The sequence below is a fragment of the Xenopus laevis genome, chromosome 4L, assembly GCF_017654675.1.
Source record: "Xenopus laevis strain J_2021 chromosome 4L, Xenopus_laevis_v10.1, whole genome shotgun sequence".
In the NCBI taxonomy this organism is placed as follows: domain Eukaryota; kingdom Metazoa; phylum Chordata; class Amphibia; order Anura; family Pipidae; genus Xenopus; species Xenopus laevis.
Window position 1 is genome coordinate 35,924,852 of NC_054377.1, and position 17,792 is coordinate 35,942,643.

The following is a 17,792-nucleotide window of genomic DNA, read 5'->3' on the forward strand; positions in this document are numbered from 1 at the left end:
TTTCAGGACTTCGCCGATTTACTAACAGGCGCAAGCGTAACTTCGCTAGCGAAGGAGAAAGACTCTAGCGCTACTTCGCAAATTAGCCAACGCTACCACAACTTCGGTTCGTTTGGCGCATTAACGCTAGCGCAACTTCAGCACCCTGGATGCAACTTTGGATTTTAGTGAATGTGTTGTCCTGGCGAATCTAAGTCTGGCAAGTGTTGCGATGTGAGTGAAGCCAGGGCTGGCGAATTTCCGCAGGTTAGTGAATTTGCCCCATAGTGTTTAATAAAATTTGATCCCCTTCTACAGGGATTTTACAGATTTTCCACCAGACGGGCAATCCCACTGAAAGCCGCAACAGCTTCCATATTCAGTGTACTGGTAAATAATCCCCAGGAGTGTAAGACAGAACTGAAACACAAGTCAAGTAATGTAATAGAAGTTTTTCTCCTTTTTTTCTGTTTAAATGTTCCTCTGTTTAGCTTTTTTTTAAAAAAATGTTTAATTGTTTTTCCTTATTGCACAGATCTTTGAAATGTAACAACGTTAAGCTTGATGTGACTTATCACTATTAGTACATACATGACTGTGATATCTGTAATGTGCACAAAACAAAAGTTGTTATAGTAAATAAAGACTATTGGAAAAAAAGACATAAATATGAAGAAAAAAATAGAGAACTTTAAGTCCATAATTACTGTATTGATTTTAATAACAAACTGATTATACAATATCTGAGCTAAGACAACTGCCATTACATGCCTTGAACATTTGTCTCAGAGTCTCACTGGATGAGAGCATTGCACACCATGTTTAATACTTGTTTTACTAATGAATACATTAGGGTACCACAGAATCAACTTGCAAAGAACATATACAAAATGTTATGTATGCTGCTACACCTGTTTAGAATCACACTTTTATTTGCAGGCACAATGACTTTGCACTGCAGATTAGAAGACTGTACCAGAACAAACTATCCACAATAAACCTGAGGATATTGAACAGCACCCGAACCAACATTAAGAAACTTAAAGATGGTTATGTTGGAGCACAGGTAAAAAAAAATATATTGTTGTATTCCCTAAAAGCATACAATATTATGCATTTTACTATTGGAATTGCGCAGCATTAAAATATTACAATATTTTAGAAAGTGCTATTGGTGACACATATGGTAAAATAATGCAGGATATATGGGAACTCTTGCCTGTAGCAAGATTATGCAACAAAATGAAATTGCAATTTGACAGCAGACATTCGTGTCAATAAAAAAGTTTTCTATGTTAGAGCATATTCATAACTGTAATTACTATAATATGTGAGTCCTATTCAGCTTTTATGGGGTATGGGCAAGTAATGCCAACAAAGACTTGAAGCATACTTGAATTTGGTGTGTAAGGCAGGATTTAAACTCCTGTCAATGAGCATTAACATTTGTATTATATGCCATACAATGCATAGGTCTGAAAGCACAGCAGATCTGATTAATGTCAAAATTTTTACTGTTGAACCAGAGAGAAATTACTGATATTTAGCTTATCTGAATAAATGAATGTGTATATTTGCAGGATCCTGGATATGGTTTTAATTCAGTGATGTCCAACAGGCACCCCAGTGGGGGATAAATGCATTCAAAATGATCCTATCCTAGGGGTCCCATCAGAAAACCTGTGTCTGCTAGGTGCATGAAAAAAAAACTCTCTTTATCTGGCACAATGGCTAGTACAGCCATTAGGGCAATTGTGCCTGCAGAAATCAGTGTTTATAGAAATTAGTTGATGTGATCGATGAAGAATCAAAGCTATAGCTATGTAACTAAAGCTATATAAATAATTGTAAATAGAAACCATATTTTTCATAATACTTCCTTTCACAAATAGTGGAAGAAACAACTAGAAGAACAGTTTTGTGGTCTCTTAATAATCAGAGGTCAGGGCCGCCATTAGAAATCACAGGGGCCCATACAACAAAATTTTCTTGGCCCACCCCAAGCCCCACCTCAGATCCCACCCACACCACAATTAAAAGATCACACAAACATCGCTCTAAAAAAGGTAACCCCCCCCACACAAGTTATAAAAGTTATAAAAAGCCATTGATGGTGAGGGCCCCCCATAAAACTTTAAAAAAAAACATTGGCACTAGCGCCCCATCACAAGTTAAAAAAAGCATTGGTGCCAGGGACCCCCATAAAATGTATAAAAATAAAAAAAAATTGGCCCTCCTTAAAAGTTTTTAAAAATTCATTGGTGGTCAGGGCTCCCATAAATTAAAAAAAAAACTGTCCAACTGGCGGCCCACACGCGGCCCGCGGCCCACACGCGGCCCCCCCTTCTTTGGCCCCCCAGATGCTATGTCTGTTTACCATATGTAAAATTTAAAAGGTATCACTGTAGAGATAAACTGCACCCTGCATTGTTTAAACCTCAAATTCAGACTCTAATCCCCTGTATCACACCTGTGACCCCCCTGTATTGTTCACACTTGTGACACCTCTATTGTTTATGTAAATTCAATCCAGTGGAGCGCTCACCTCCCTGATACACACTCTTGTAGTGCCAGGTGCTGTACTGTGAGACCCACTCCTGTCACTGGGTCAAATCGATATCCAAAAGAAAGCCAGTAGCACACTGAGTCAGTTTGCAGTTGTGTTCAAAAAGAATTATTTTATTAAGCCCATATGCAAAAAGGCAACGTTTCGAGCCTACTAGGCCCTTTCTCTTTGAGAAAGGGCCTAGTAGGCTCGAAACGTTGCCTTTTTGCATATGGGCTTAATAAAATAATTCTTTTTGAACACAACTTGAGAAAGGGCCTAGTAGGCTCGAAACGTTGCCTTTTTGCATATGGGCTTAATAAAATAATTCTTTTTGAACACAACTGCAACCTGACTCAGTGTGCTACTGGCTTTCTTTTGGACCTCTATTGTTTATATCCTAAAACCCTGCACTGTTCACACCTGAGACCCAGACTGAAACTGCCCACATTGTTCACCTGTTCACACTTTATACAAAATGCTAATGGAGCACCAGCACTGTGGTACATATTAGAATTATAGTGTAACCCGTTCTTGGCAGGAATATCCAGGGCCACACTGTGGCGCTAACAGTATAGATCCCAAGCCTCCGCTAAGTGGGAGATTTGCAGGGTTTGGATAAGTTAAGTGCCTCCACCCAGGGATAAAACCAGATATTGGTGGCATACAACTCCCTGGGAACTGCAATAGCAGTGATTTTGGTACCAATTGTAGCAGACAATAAACCACACAATAGGCAGATATGCAGTAATATGTAATATTAGAAATGCAATATATGCAAATGCAATAAGAACAGTGAATTAACAATAATACGATGAATATAAGACAATATAATAAGTATCACCCTTGGTATGAAAATGTCCACTGTCACTTTAAGAATGGTGAGTGTGCACACTAGAGGTCTGAGGATATATACCAAAGTAGTAATAGAAGAGGTATGTGTTGCAACACTAGATTGATGCACCCCCGGGTGTGTAAAGTGAAGGTCTCACCAACTCCCAGTGATAATGAAAGAATAAAGATCCTGTGAGGCAGAGCAGATACAGGGAAGCAGTCTGGCAGCTTTAATGCACACTGTGCTTGGAATGCTGGTGTAGGGAAAGGCTTCCTAAATTCCTGAGGATCCACTTCACATATCATGGAGGTTGATGGGAAATCCACAGTCCAGATCCGGTGTACACGCTGGCAACTCACTACAGGGCTGAAGTCCTATCTATCCTACAGGGATTACTTCCCTAGCAATAGCTCAGGCAGCTGCACTAGTCACTATGATGGCTGACTGGAAAGGGTTAACTAACTCCCTGTGCTCTGACTATAGGATTTCCTATATGGGTAAATATTCTATAGGTGAAATCCCTAGCTTCCTACTCAGATAAATCAGCAGGAACACTCACAAGAGAGAAGGAGAGATTGCAGGCTGCTCTCAGTGTATTAGTCCATGCTTTCCTCTTCTCTTCTTCCTGGTTAACCTAAGCCTCACTTTCATTTTGGCTCCAAACTTCTTTCAGAGAGGTCACAAGGTCAGAAGCAAATCCTTCTTGCTGATTGGCTAGGCTGTGGCTGAAAACTGTCTCACTGCAGTGCAAGCAGCAGCCATGCTTTTGGTGGATCCAGATTTAAAGTCACAGGGTTATGCAGTTAGGGAAAGGGCAAATAACACTTCCCTACAATAGCTTTACTTGTCTCCTGCTCTGTAGGGCTGGAACTGGGGGCTGGCAGAGTAGGCGCCCACCTAGGGCGCAATCATGGGCGGGGCACACTTTTAAGGGGAATTTCCTTTCTTTCTTTTTTAAACCCTGATGTGCTTGGCCTTTAATAGTTTTCCCCTGTTCCAGACAGAATCACTCCCCAGCTCCCTTTTGGCAGCTGCTGGCACAGGTACATATTTGTGGGCAATATCTTGGCTGCTACTTGCACAGGTAAACATGATATGATGGATATTTGGCTGCTGCTGGCACAAGTACATATATGGAGGCAATAGTGTGTATTTTTTGGCTGATGCTGGCACAGGTACAGATTGGGGGCAATATAAGGGATTGGATGCTGCTTGCTCAGGTACATGGGGCAATATGGTGGCTGCTGTCACAGGTACACAGATGTTTGAGGGCAATATGATGGATTATTGGCTACTGCTGGAACAGATGCAAATTGGGGCAATATGATGGATTCTTTTGGTTGCCGCTGGCATAGGTACAGATTGGGGGTAAAAATATGATGGATGTTTTGGCTTATGTTGGCACAGGTACAGATTGGGGACTGGGGGCAATCTGAGAGATTGACTGCCATTGGTATAGGTACAAATATGATAGGTGCTGGCACAGGTACAGGGGGCTATATGACTGGTAAGGTGGGAAATGGTAATGCAGGAATGGGTGGGGGGGCACTGATTGAAGCCTTTGCCTAGGGTACAAAAATACCTTGGCCCGGCCCTGCCTCCCTGTGTGTGCCATTCTCTGCTTGCCCTACCCTACCTGTGGGATGTAAGCCTGTTAGGGGTTTGTTAGCATTTGGAAATCATTGTTAAGGGCCCCTAAGGTGTTTAATCATGTGTTGGAGGGTTGTTGTATTATCCACAGGGGAGGATGAGGCATATGGATTTAAGGGTATGTTTTTAACATGACTTCAATTTTCACATATGAGTGATGAGGGATTTCCCTGCAGTGAGCACCAACCATTTGTTTTTTTGGTGTGCTACCACCGTTAATGTGAATACGATCTTAAAAGTTCTTGTGGTAATATGGGTGTGTTTTAGAGTGGGTGTGGTTTAAAAAGGGGAGTGGCCAAAACTGACTTCCATTATCGGCCCTACTCCACATAGGCCAGTAAGATTTTGGCCCTCGGTACCACAGAACTTGCACAGCACTGCTCTAGAGTATTAAAATAATACATTGGTGGCTAGGGGTTTAATAAAATGAAAAAAATCAGTGTTCAGTAGAACTTAACTCTAGCTTCAGGACTTCAACTTCAGCTCCTTTCGTGGCTTTGGGTCTTTTAGCAGCTTCGGTACTTCAACTTTGACTCATTTGTGGCTTCAGGGTCTTTTTTTTGCAGGACTTCAACTTCGGCTCCTTTCGTGGCTTTGGGGTCTTTTCATGGCTTCGGGTCTTTTTGCAGCTTTGGGTCTTTTCGCAGCTTTGGGACTTTGGCAGTTCGGGACTTCGGCAGGTGCACCACGGCTTTGGCAACGCTACAGCAGTACCCCCTGTGCCCCCCTAATGGCGGCCCTGGATATAAATAAGAGTTCATGTATTTAATATACAACAAAAACTGTGGTACCGTGTTAGCCAGTAGCAAAAATAACAAATACAAAACCAAACAAAGACAAAAAGTATTGTGGAAGTGATACCTATATTGGCTAACAATAAAAATACATTGCAAGCTTTCAGAGCACCAAGACCCCTTCATCAGGCAAAATACAAATGAAAGCTAGAAACGCACAGCATATATACTGTTAGATCAGTGAAAGGTATTCATGGGCAATACATTAGGAAGTTGCAGATAGATAGAGATCAAATGTAGAGATAATACAATGAATTAGGGTGGGTTGTAAATAGTTCGGGAGTCTGGATTCAGTCAGGTCACATAGTGTGACATGAAACCTGACCATAAATTAAGGCCCTGTCTTAATGTGTTAAATAACTCCATACATTCGAATTCATAAATCTTCCTTTCCCCGTTCAGTTTTAAAGTTCCCTTTTAGAATTAAGACCTGCATGTCCTGAAGACTGTGATTTTGACTGCAGAAGTGTTGCCCAACTAGTGTATCACATGATTTGGTGTTGATTTTATGACTGTGATGGTTCATCCTGGTGCGCAATATTTGTCCTGCAAAATCCTCCTCCTTCACTCTTCAGTGGTGACCACTAGTCTTGCCATGGATTTGTAAATCACTGCCTTATCCAATTTAAACTACAACCCTCTCATTACGCTTCGGAACGATCTAAGGTGGGATATGTCATCTCCCTATTGGAGGGTAAGGCACTGGAGTGGGCATCTCCCTACTGGGAGAAGAATTCACCACTTGTTCATGATGCAAAAAGTCGCTACCCCCTCCTCTCATCTGTTACAGATCCGCCAAGGGAATCGGAGTGCCAGCGAATATGATATCAATTTCCGGACTCTGGCGGCGGAGACTAATTGGAATAATGAGGCACACACTAGAGCATTCTACCAAGGACTGTCTAATAGAATGAAGGATGATCTGGTGCCTAGAGACCTCCCTGAGCTATTGGAAGATCTTATCGCTCTGGTAATCAAGGTTGTCACTAAGATAAGGAAAGGAGAAAAAGTTTTCAACAAGTATTGGCTTGACACTTCCAGAGACCTCTTCTTCCTAGTTCTCCCATGCATTCACCATTAGGGATGAGCGAAACGGGTCAAATTCGCCCATCCCTATCCAATTCCTCTGAAGAACCTATGCAAGTGGGGAAGTCCCACCTTTCCGAACAAGTTAAAACTCTGGAGATGTTCTGCTGGTCTATGTTTTTATTGTGGTGGCAAGGCTCATTTCGCCCACAGCTGTCCATTGAAACCGGGAAACATATTTCTGCTTCCTGCACAGCTTCACCTATCTTCTGGAATGATTCATGTTTATGTTTTCCTCAACTCAACCAGTTGTTTGCAGAACGTCTCGGCATACCCCTCCATCCATTCCCCCTTGCAGGTGCTGGCCATAGACGAAAGACCCATCTCAACTGCTTTCATATCTTTGACTACTCCTGAGCTACCTCTGCTGGTTTTTACTTTGCACAATGAAAGAATTTCCTTTCATCATCCTCATCCCATGCCCTTCTGCTCCGGTGATTCTTGGTGTGCCGTGGCTACGTCTTCACAATCCCTCCATTGATTGGTCTGCATCCTAGATCTCAGAACTGCCTCCCCTTCAATGCGATTCACCGAATTGCCTCGGCTTTGATGGATCGTCCCTCAATGCCCTTCATTTATTAAGATTTTTCTGATGTCTTTTGTAAAAAATCTGCTGAGACTTTACCCCCTTATCGTCCATATGATTGTCTTATTGACCTTCTACCTGGCACCATGCCCCCCGTGGCCGTACCTATCCACTATCCCCCTCTGAAACCAAGGCGATGAAAGGAATACATACAAGAAAATTTACAGTGCAGATTTATTCGACCCTCCACTTCTCCTGCCGGGGTGGGGTTTTTCTTTGTTGAGATGATAGTGGAGGTTTACTTCCTGCATTGACTATAGAGGGCTGAATAAAATCACTTCCAAAATCCGCTACCCCTTATCTCTTATTTCAGAACTTTTCGATCAACTGAAAGGGGCTAATCTCTTTATGAAACTTGATCCCTGGGGAACCTATAATCTGATATGCATCCGGGAAGGTGGTAAATGGAAGATGGTATTTAATACCCATGATGGCCATTATGAATACTTGGTGATGTCCTTCAGCCTCTGTAATGTGCCAGCCATCTTCCGGGAATTTGTGAATGACATCTTCTGAAATTTATTGAGTAGAAGTGTTGTAGTTTACTTGGATGATATTCTAATATTCGCTAAAGATTTGCATAAGCATAGACTTCATGTCTGAGAAGTTCTATCTCGGTTAAGGAAAAACGCTCTGTATGACATGTTGGATAAATGTACTTTTGAAGTCCCCAGAATTCCCTTTCTGGGATACATCATCTGGCAGAAAGGGTTCAAAATAGATCCTGTGAAGGTAACAGAGATTCAGAACTAATCTCTTCCCAACAGTACTAAGGCCATACATTCATTGGCCATTCATTGGATTCGCCAGCTACTACAGAGAAATCATTATGGGATTCTCTGCTCATCCCGATCCTATTCTGGCTCTTATTCGGAAAGGAGGGAAGCCCAATTGTTGGTCGTCTGCTGCCTTAGAAGCCTTTGAGTTGTTAAAGCAGTCATTTGTGTCTGCTTCTGTTCTCAAACATCACAATCCTCTCCAGCCTTTCTTCATTGAAGTAGAGGTGTCTAATGTTGGAGCTGAGCTATTTTATCTCAGAGGCAAGTTAGTGACAGGAAGCTTCACCTGTGTGCGTTCTTCTCCAAGAAATTTACCCCTACTGAGCAGAACTATGATATTGGTAATAAGGAGTTACTGGCTGTAAAATTGACTTTGGAGGAATGGAGACCTTTATTGGAAGGATCTACTTTAGTATATCCAGGCTCTCTGCTGACTGAATCCGTGGCAGGCCCATTGGGCACTCTTCTTTTCCTGTTTCAATTTCATCATCACCTTCAAACCTGGTACCAGGAATAGAAAAGCGGATGCTCTCTCCAGGAGTTTCTCTTCTGAGGATCATTGTTTCAAGAATAATGACACCATCATTCCTCCCACCAGAATTATTTCAGCCTTACTTCCTCAAGTAGCCTCTCAAATCTTATCGGCCCAATCTTGTGCTCCTGCTGATACTTCTGTCAGTATGACTTACATTCCCCCAAACCTTCGACAGATCGTTTTTCTACAAACCCATAGTTCCAGTTCTACAAGCTAGTCATCCAGGGATTAGAAAAACTACAGACCTCCTAACCCATCTAGTTTGGTGGCCTTCAATACAGAAGGACGTTTGTTGCCTCCTGTTCAGTTTGTGCATCTTCCAAGGCCCTCCTAGTTGATTCCTGCAACTGCTTCCTAATCCCTCCAGACCTTGGACTCACCTTGCCATGGACTTAATTTTTGAATTGCCTCCCTCTCGGGGCAACACTGTCATCTGGGTGGTAATAGACAAATTCAGTAAAATTGCCCACTTTGTTCCGTTAAGTTAACTACCCTCGGCACTGGAGCTTTCTAAATTGTTTATTCAACATATTTCTTGTTTTCATTAATTCCCTACCGAAGTAGTATCTTATAGAGGTACCAAATTTGTCTCTAAATTCTGGCATTGTTTATGCAAATCTCTGGACATCTCCCTTCATTTTTCCTCCGCTTACCATCCCGAGTTGAATGGAGCTGCAGAATGTGTAAATCAGTCACTGTAACAATTTTTGAGATGCCATATCTCATTATGTCAAGATGATTAGTCTGACCTTCTTCCCTGGGCTGAATTTGCTTATAACAACTCTACTCATGCCTCTTCTAGGAATTCACCATTCTTCTGTGTATATGGGCAACATCATCTGGCTTTCCCCCAGGATATTCTCCTTTCTGACGTTCCTACAGCCAGTTACCAAGTAGCCCATATGTCTGCCATCTGGCGTAACTAGATATTACTGGGCCCCACAGCAAATTATTTTTCAGGCCCCCAAAATGTTTAGAGGTTGACTTGTTTCTCCAATATTTATTGAAATTGTATATGAATTAGGGCCTCATGGGGCCCCTATACCTCCTGGGCCCCCCTGCAGCCGCAGGGTCTGCTTCCTCTATAGTTACGCCCCTGCATCTGGCATGCTACAAAGGCCAATCTGGAAAGGAATTCCTTGTCACAGAAGACCTTTTCTGATAAAAAAAAACATAAATCTCCTCCTCTATACTCTATTGGAGACAAAGTCTGGCTTTCTACAAGAAATATTTATCTCAAAATACCATCTGCCAAATTGGTTCCTAAATTCAATTGTTCCTTTCTCATTGTTGAAATCATTAATCCAGTGGCTTTTCGTATTCAACCTCCTCCCTGAGATGCGGATCCCAAATGTTTTCTATGTATCTCTTATTAAACCAGTGGTAATGGGCAATTCCTTCTCTTCTCATGCCCCAATAATTGTAGATGGTCAACAAGAATATGACGTTGAGAGGATCCTGGACACTAGAATCTCTCAGAGCTCCTTATAGTACTTGGTCCAGTGTAACGGTTTTGGTCGTGAAGAACAGTCATAGATTAAGCATTTGGATGTCCATGCACCTCTTCTCCAACAAAATTCCACAAGCAGTTTCCTTTAAGACTGGCCTTGGTGGTCCTGTGGCCCCCCATGGGGTGGGGGTACTATGAGGTGCATCCATCCTTCCTGGCGCCACAGACAAAATGGCTGCACCCAGGAGTCTCACTCACCAATACACAGTGCCGCGACATCAGCGTGTGACGCCAGCACGTCCGCATTTGGCACCAAATTTTCATTATAAAAGATGCTGGAGCCCTAGGTTATTTGCCCAACTATAGGTTCTACTTAGTGTGTAACAGACAGGCAAGGTCAGGAACAGGTTAAACAGACTTGAATCGCACCCAGGAACTATTAAAATTAAACCTATGCTGGGAAGTGGGTTATTGCCCGCGGTCCCTTTAAATATTTGAATTTCATGGCAAATGCGATGACATCAGATGCATCGCACACGTCAAACCTAGAAGTACTGCGAGTGTGTGAGTGATTGGCACACAAAGTAAGTGGTAGCAGGGTGTCCCCTCCTCCCCACTAGGCCATCAGGTACTCTCACATTAATGCCCCCTCAAGAGGGGGCCACTGGACCCCTAGGCTTATCAGGGAACCTGCCATGACATTGTCTCACCAGCTGATCAGCCCGAACATTAGAGGCAGGGACCCAAAATCTCTCCACAGGACCATAACCTTTCCAATGTACCAAATATTAAAGTTTGCCTCTGGAAAGGGAGAATCCAGTAGACTCTTCACCAAATATTTAGGCTGACCCTCAACAGAGATCAGAGGAGGAGAAAACTGATGCACAACTCTAGTGGGCTTCAATAAAGAGACATGAAAATAATTAAAAATCGTAAGTTCAGGAGGTAGTTCTAAATGGACAGAGCTGGGGTTAATGATTCAGATACTGAAAATAGAATTTGGATCCTAACTTGGTGGACAGAAATGTCAATGTAATGTTCCTAGCCAGACCTGTCACCCACTTGATACTCAGGTGACATTTTACAATGCTTATCAGAGGCTCTCATTTGGGCAGCTACCGCCGAAGATAAACCCAGCAAAATCGACAATTCACCAGAAATTCTAACAGGCATATAGTACAATTCGCTAGCGATTGAGACCGTCGCTAGCGTACGTTCACACTCTATAGCCAGGCGACTTTTCGCTCTGGTAAATCTTCGTTACTCTGCAAATTCACTAAGATGCAAATTTTACTGATTGTTACCTCTTTCTCCAGAGTTTACTTTGCCACCTCAAACCAGGTGAACTGATAAAACATAGCTACATCTTCCTCAATCTTATGTCAGTGACATCATATCCTGTATGCCGGAAATTCATAAAAGTTGTAAAATAAAGCTGGCGCCTTTTACTTTTTTAGAGCTGGATTGCCTTCAGAAGTCCTAACTATTAAAGATTTTTGTGTTAACATTTTTTTCCAGACATTTGAGGGGCATACCACATTTGTTTTAGAGTGGGCTCATGTTTAGGGCATTAGAGGATCTTTTATGTCTTTATTATGCCTCTTTGGACATTTGTAATAAAAAGTTCAAGCCACTTCAAGCATTTGCACCAACATCACTAATAAAGAAATCCATACGACTTTTATGTACCACCCTATTCAAATTCACCTAAGCGTAACAGTACTAACAAAGACATGAACGCTGGCGATAATTTGCTATGAAATTCTCGCACAGCGTTTGACTGCTGAGACAACTTCTCATTTTAGCAAATTAGCGTAGTGGTAATGAATTTGCACCTGGCGAAGTGTGGCAAGCAGATGCTGGCAAAAATTCGCCCTTTAGTGAATTTGCCCCAAAGAGTTTTGGTCCATTTGCTGATCATGGGGCTGATCCCTTGACATCCAATCATCGTCCTTGGTTTAACATAACTATGCCTCTCTGTCCATTTTAGTATAATCCTTCCTGACCCAAGTATAGTCCAAATAAGTATATTTGCTGTGCTAGCACAGTGTCCAGAATGTTATCTGTGCAGTGGGTGTGTTTTTGAGGCTATAAGTGTCTTTCTCAACCTTGCACTAGGAATACTTGTGACATGAGACAACATATGTATTCCTAGTTCTATGCAAACATTCTACAACCCTAATTAGTAGAAAAGCCTCTAACCTTGAAGGGTAGAGCTTAACACAGCTGTTCTGTGGCAGTGTCCTGTTCTATAATCATTGTAGTTTATACAATACATATCCCTTATATATATAATTTTAATCGAAAATCCTGATATCCACAATAATATCAAAGGCTATTGTGATACTATACTCTATAGTTAGTATAGGTATGGGTATATATAATTTATGTGAAAGTATAGAGGGGTGTGTGTGTATGGATGCTGGGTTTTCATTTGGAGGGGTTGAATTTGATGGACTTTGTCTTTTTTCAACCCGATTTAACTATTTAACTATATAACCTGGCTGCGTCTTCCTCCTTCTGTGACTTTGTGATGCCCACGCACTTCCAACACCAGCTTTGAGATCAGGACCCGCCATCTCTGCATCAGGACTCGTCAGCTCTGCTAAGGACCCCCCTTCACCTAGAAATGGTAAGTGCCCTGTTTTTATCTCTATTACACACACACATATATGTATTTAGATATACACAGTACAGTTAGTGCAAGTTTTATTATTATTATTATTATTAGTTGTTTTTGTTGATGCTCTGCCTTTTTTTGTTTTTCAGACTTGTACACCCTTACATACAAATATACACACATTTATACACTTTTTAGCGCTGTACGTGTGTGCATACACAAACACACACTTTTTTTTTTATACTTCTTCATTTAATCAGTCTCCCTCTTGATATTCCCCTAAAACTGTTGATTTTCCAGCGTGACAACATGATCAAGCATTCTAACCGCTAACCATGCTGTCGGATTTGCCTAAATGTATTTGATTTTTGTGATTTTATTGCGGTTTTATGCTTGCATTGTTGTTCCCTATGTTTTTTTCAGCGTTGTTTGCACATTGATCATTTGGAGTACAAACACATTTTTAGCAATTTTTGATTCGTATGAATGCGTGCTTTACAAAATTATATGGTTTTGGGGGGTCTTTGTGCTGTTAGGCGGTCTTGTGCCTTTGTTCACAGAAGACGAATCGGCAGTGGAGAAAATTCATATGCACTATTTCTATTTGGGGTCCGCACATGTCAGCTACTTCGGTTCATCTATGCATATTGGGCATCAAACTGTTCAGTAGACCCTTGGCATCAATATTTCGAGTGTTTTACAATTGTATGTAAGAAATTGGGTGAGATATATGCGACCAATTGCAATTTTTTTAGGCAATTTTCAGAAATGTCATAAAAACCACTGCGTTTAGCGTAGCTTTGCAGTATGGCAGTTTGGAGTAGAAAGACATTATTACCTGTTTTGGATTCATCAGAATGTGTACTTTCCAAAAATATATATTTTGGGGGGTCTTTGTGCTGTTAAGCGGTCTTGTGGCACATAATATGCATGTAACAAGTCTTTATTCACAGAAGGCGAATCGACAGAGGAGAAATTTCATATGCACTATTTTTATTTGGGGTCCGTACATGACACCTGCTTTGGTATATGTGGTGTGTATACAAATGGCCTGCAGGTGTCACTGTGCACATGAGTTATACTGTGTATACATAGTACTTTCTATACTGCTTAAGAGTGCTAGAGTTGGAAGTTACTGTTGTGTAATGGCTGCATGAACCTGCTAATAAAGCACTGTTATACTCTATTCATCCTCGGCTACCAAAAAATAACAAATTCTACCTCTACCTCTGCAGCAGCCTGCACCTTTTCTCCCAAACCCTGGTGAGCCTACCATATATTTTACTGCTTGGATCCGTAGGGGAGAATTCTGCTGCTAGAAAGCATGCTTTATGTATTCACTGCCTGGGAGCAGAGGGACAGCGTGTATTCTATACATTACCATTAGCTGATGAGACTGATGAAACTGCTCTTACTGCTATAAAGAACTTTTTCATGCCAAGAGTAAATGTGGTGGCTGAAAGACATAAATTCCGCCAACGTGGACAGTGGAATTGCGAATCCAACAATTTGTAGCAGCTTTGAGAGAGCTGGTTGTTACCTGTGACTTAGATGAAATGCTAAATGATCAAATAGTGGAAAAAACAAACTCATCTCGCATTAGAGAGAGACTGCTCCTAGAGCAGAATTTAGCCCTTGCAAAGGCTATTACAGTTGCTAGCCAAATTGAAACAGCAGTGGCAGAGGCTAAAACACTCTGTCAGGGAACTGCTGGGAATGTACAAACTGTGAATCCAGCACTATGGCCTAATAATGCACAGTCACAAGCTAAATACAGTGCTAAGGAAAGAGATTCACCTACACTGCAAAACTGTGCAGCAAATACAAATAAAAAAACTGCTTAAGCTGTGGTTCAACACAACACACTGAAAATGTCCTGCAAAAGCTGTACAGTGCCGAAAATGCAAAAAAGTAGGACATTTTGCTAAGATCTGCCGTAGTTCTGCTAAACATGTTCATAAAGTCACTACTACAAATGTCACAGTATTAATATATGTACTGTCAATGTCAATACTGCTTCTGCTGACAAGGGACACTCCATTAACCTGATGCTGTTTCTATACTACCAAAGAATATTTTCTTGAAATACTTTGCAAAAGATCCGCTTGTTGCAGCTGCACTGAGACTGGTCAGTTACTTAAAGGATCCAATCCCTGTGCTTGGTTGCTTGCTAATGACTGTAATATTTGAATCAAATACAGCAAAATGTGACTTTTACATTGTGAATAAGGGTACTGCTATACTTGGAAGGGTTCTCTTTAGTGCATTAAACATACAATTTGTTGATGGTCCACATCACCAGTGCCTGCCACACAGTCAGTGTCTAAAATTTCACCACAAAGCAACACTAGGGTTGTGAAAAGAACTTTGTACACAAAGTTAAGTTTAAACCAGATGTAAAACTAGTACGCCAGAAATTGAGGCGATTGCCCTACTCTGTAACGGAGACTGTCTCACAGGAACTAAAGAAACTGGTAGAGCAAGATGTGATTGAAAAATCAAAATCCTCTGAATGGGTTTCACCAATTGTTGTAAAAATGATCTCCGTGAACCTAAAAAAGCAGGTGTTATGGATAATCATCCCTTGCCACACATAGAGAAAATATTTTCAGAACTCCGAGGAGCAAAAGTCTTTTCTACCCTGGATCTTCAGAGTGCTTATCATCAAGTATTACTGCATGAGGACAGCAGAGACCTCACTGAATTTATCACTGTTTTAATTGTGGTTCTATTAGTCTCTCGGAAGTAATTCAAACACACCAGCTACATATAAGCAAAGGTTTATTACATACATAGATTGAAGAAGATATACATTACCGAGTGAGCACAGTATGCCAGCCACCCCCTCTCTGCCTGTACGACTGGGAGATCCCTAAACAGTCCGTAGATCGAGGCTCAAATGGTTCACAGAAGGTCCTGAGCCGGCACGCGTAAACCCCACATACGAATATCAATTGACCGGATAGAGACCTCCAGTTTTATATGTGACTATGCACAATGAGCTCATATAGTAGTTTAATCAATAGCTCATATGATTCATATAATGGTTTGGTTAATAACAGATCCTGCTTCTCATGCGCTCATCCGAAGCTGGCCAGACTCCCAACAAGCGCATCCGAAGCAAAGATCTTATCTGGCTAACTAGTAGTTTAATAGCATATTGTGCCCCTAGCTATGATAAAGAAGAGTCTGATAGGGGCTTGAAAACTCCTTAACATATTAGACAATACATTTGAGAATTATATACATAAATAATTTGTATAGTGCTTCAAGCTCCAAATTGTAAATTTTTTGAGGGTTTAACTTACCCAATGCATTGGGGGATCCAGGTGCTCACACCTTAAGCCTTCAGCACAGGAAGGCACTGTGACAGAATATCAAATGAAAAAGGTTGGCACAAACTGTATCACTCTCCACGATGTAGTTAAAAAATGTATTTATTTAGAACAGCAACATCCAAAATGCCTTACCTGTTTCGTGCCTTTTGGGCACTTAATCATAGGCTCATGAAATGCATAAGGCATTTGGGATGTTGCTGTTCTAATTAAATACATTTTTTAACTACATCGTGGAGAGTGATCCAGTTTGTGTCAACCTTTTTCATTTGATATTCCAATACATATGAGAACATCCAGAAAAAGAACCAGTATTAGGTCATTAGGACATCCATTTTGATTAACTTCCCCATCAACAAAGCTTCATTATACAAGATTAAAGCTGCTTTGTATATTATGTTGGGTTCAATGTTAGTATGATACAAGAAGCTAAAAGCTGCTTTGTATATCACGTTGAGTACAAGAAACTACTGGGTTCAATCAAAGTATTACCATAAACCATTATTGATTAAAAATCCCTCTCGTTACATTACACACTTTGGCTCTTGGTAATATTAAACATACTTTCCCAGTTTTTTTTCTTTTTTTTAGATCAAAACCTCTTGTGAAGGTTGTTCAAAATTCATACTTTGGTAGAAAATTGAATCCACTGGGGTAGAATTGTTAGTGATGATAGTATTAATGTCATTATAATAGATTGAATCTTCAGGACTACTAAAGGGTAGGTGTGTGCAGTCATATGAAATAGGTATAGCTGACCTATTAGACTTAGAGACAGCTATCTGTATGTTATTAGAACAACATGCTTTGAATAGATTAGAGAAAGTCAAAAAACACAGAACAATACAACACATCAATATAATTAATACACTTGTAAGAAATTGCCATCTTGATTTTCTTATTTAATATGAAAGCTGTTGTTCAGGGAACATACATGAAGCCCTGATTATCATAACAAAGGTTTCCTGTGATTACTAAGGCCTATAGAAAAGAGAAGAGAATTAAGAACCTTGTTTTGTGACTGCGAATTGCCTTCAACGGTTAAAACTAACCCTCACTTCTGTAGACCGTGTGTCAATTCTTTAAGTGACCAACTTTTTCATTCACCAATCAGTTAATACATATATGTAGATTTCTCAGCTTGTGCCAATAAATATAAAGTGCATGTGCTTAAATAAATACAACCAATAAAATATTGATTGTCACTACACCGGCTCTGTGTGTATTTTATCAATTATTAATTCTATAAAAACGCTAGTACCAATTAGATTAGCAAATTCTTAGTATAATATTAGTTAACTAATAAATTATAATTGATTAATATAAGTTATAAAGTGCCTGTGCTGCATTGGTTGATAAAAAACCTCTTAATTCATATTTATCGTGATAATTGAGGTAATAAATACGAAAAGTGACCAGTGCTAATGATAAAAAAGTTGATTGAGTAAGTTTAAATTAGTGCTTCTCAGTTGCAGATTAACCCAACCGCTCCTTGAGGATAAGTGAGGAATTGTGAAAATAGATAGTTGGTGGAGTTGCTCCCAAGATTTCTAGTTATAATTTTTCTAAGTCCCTAGGAGCACCACAAAGTGGGAGAA

At 40.7% G+C, this 17,792-nt stretch overlaps 1 protein-coding gene across 1 annotated transcript in view; it reads left to right on the forward strand.

Moving 5' to 3' along the window:
• LOC108713984 (dipeptidase 2) overlaps nucleotides 1–17,792 on the forward strand; it is a 440,550-nt gene that overhangs the window by 63,431 nt on the left and 359,327 nt on the right. Inside the window, exon 3 of the mRNA XM_018257771.2 lies at nucleotides 919–1,045. Within this exon, the coding sequence (XP_018113260.2) occupies nucleotides 919–1,045 (127 nt within the window). The remainder of the gene's footprint in view (nucleotides 1–918; nucleotides 1,046–17,792) is intronic.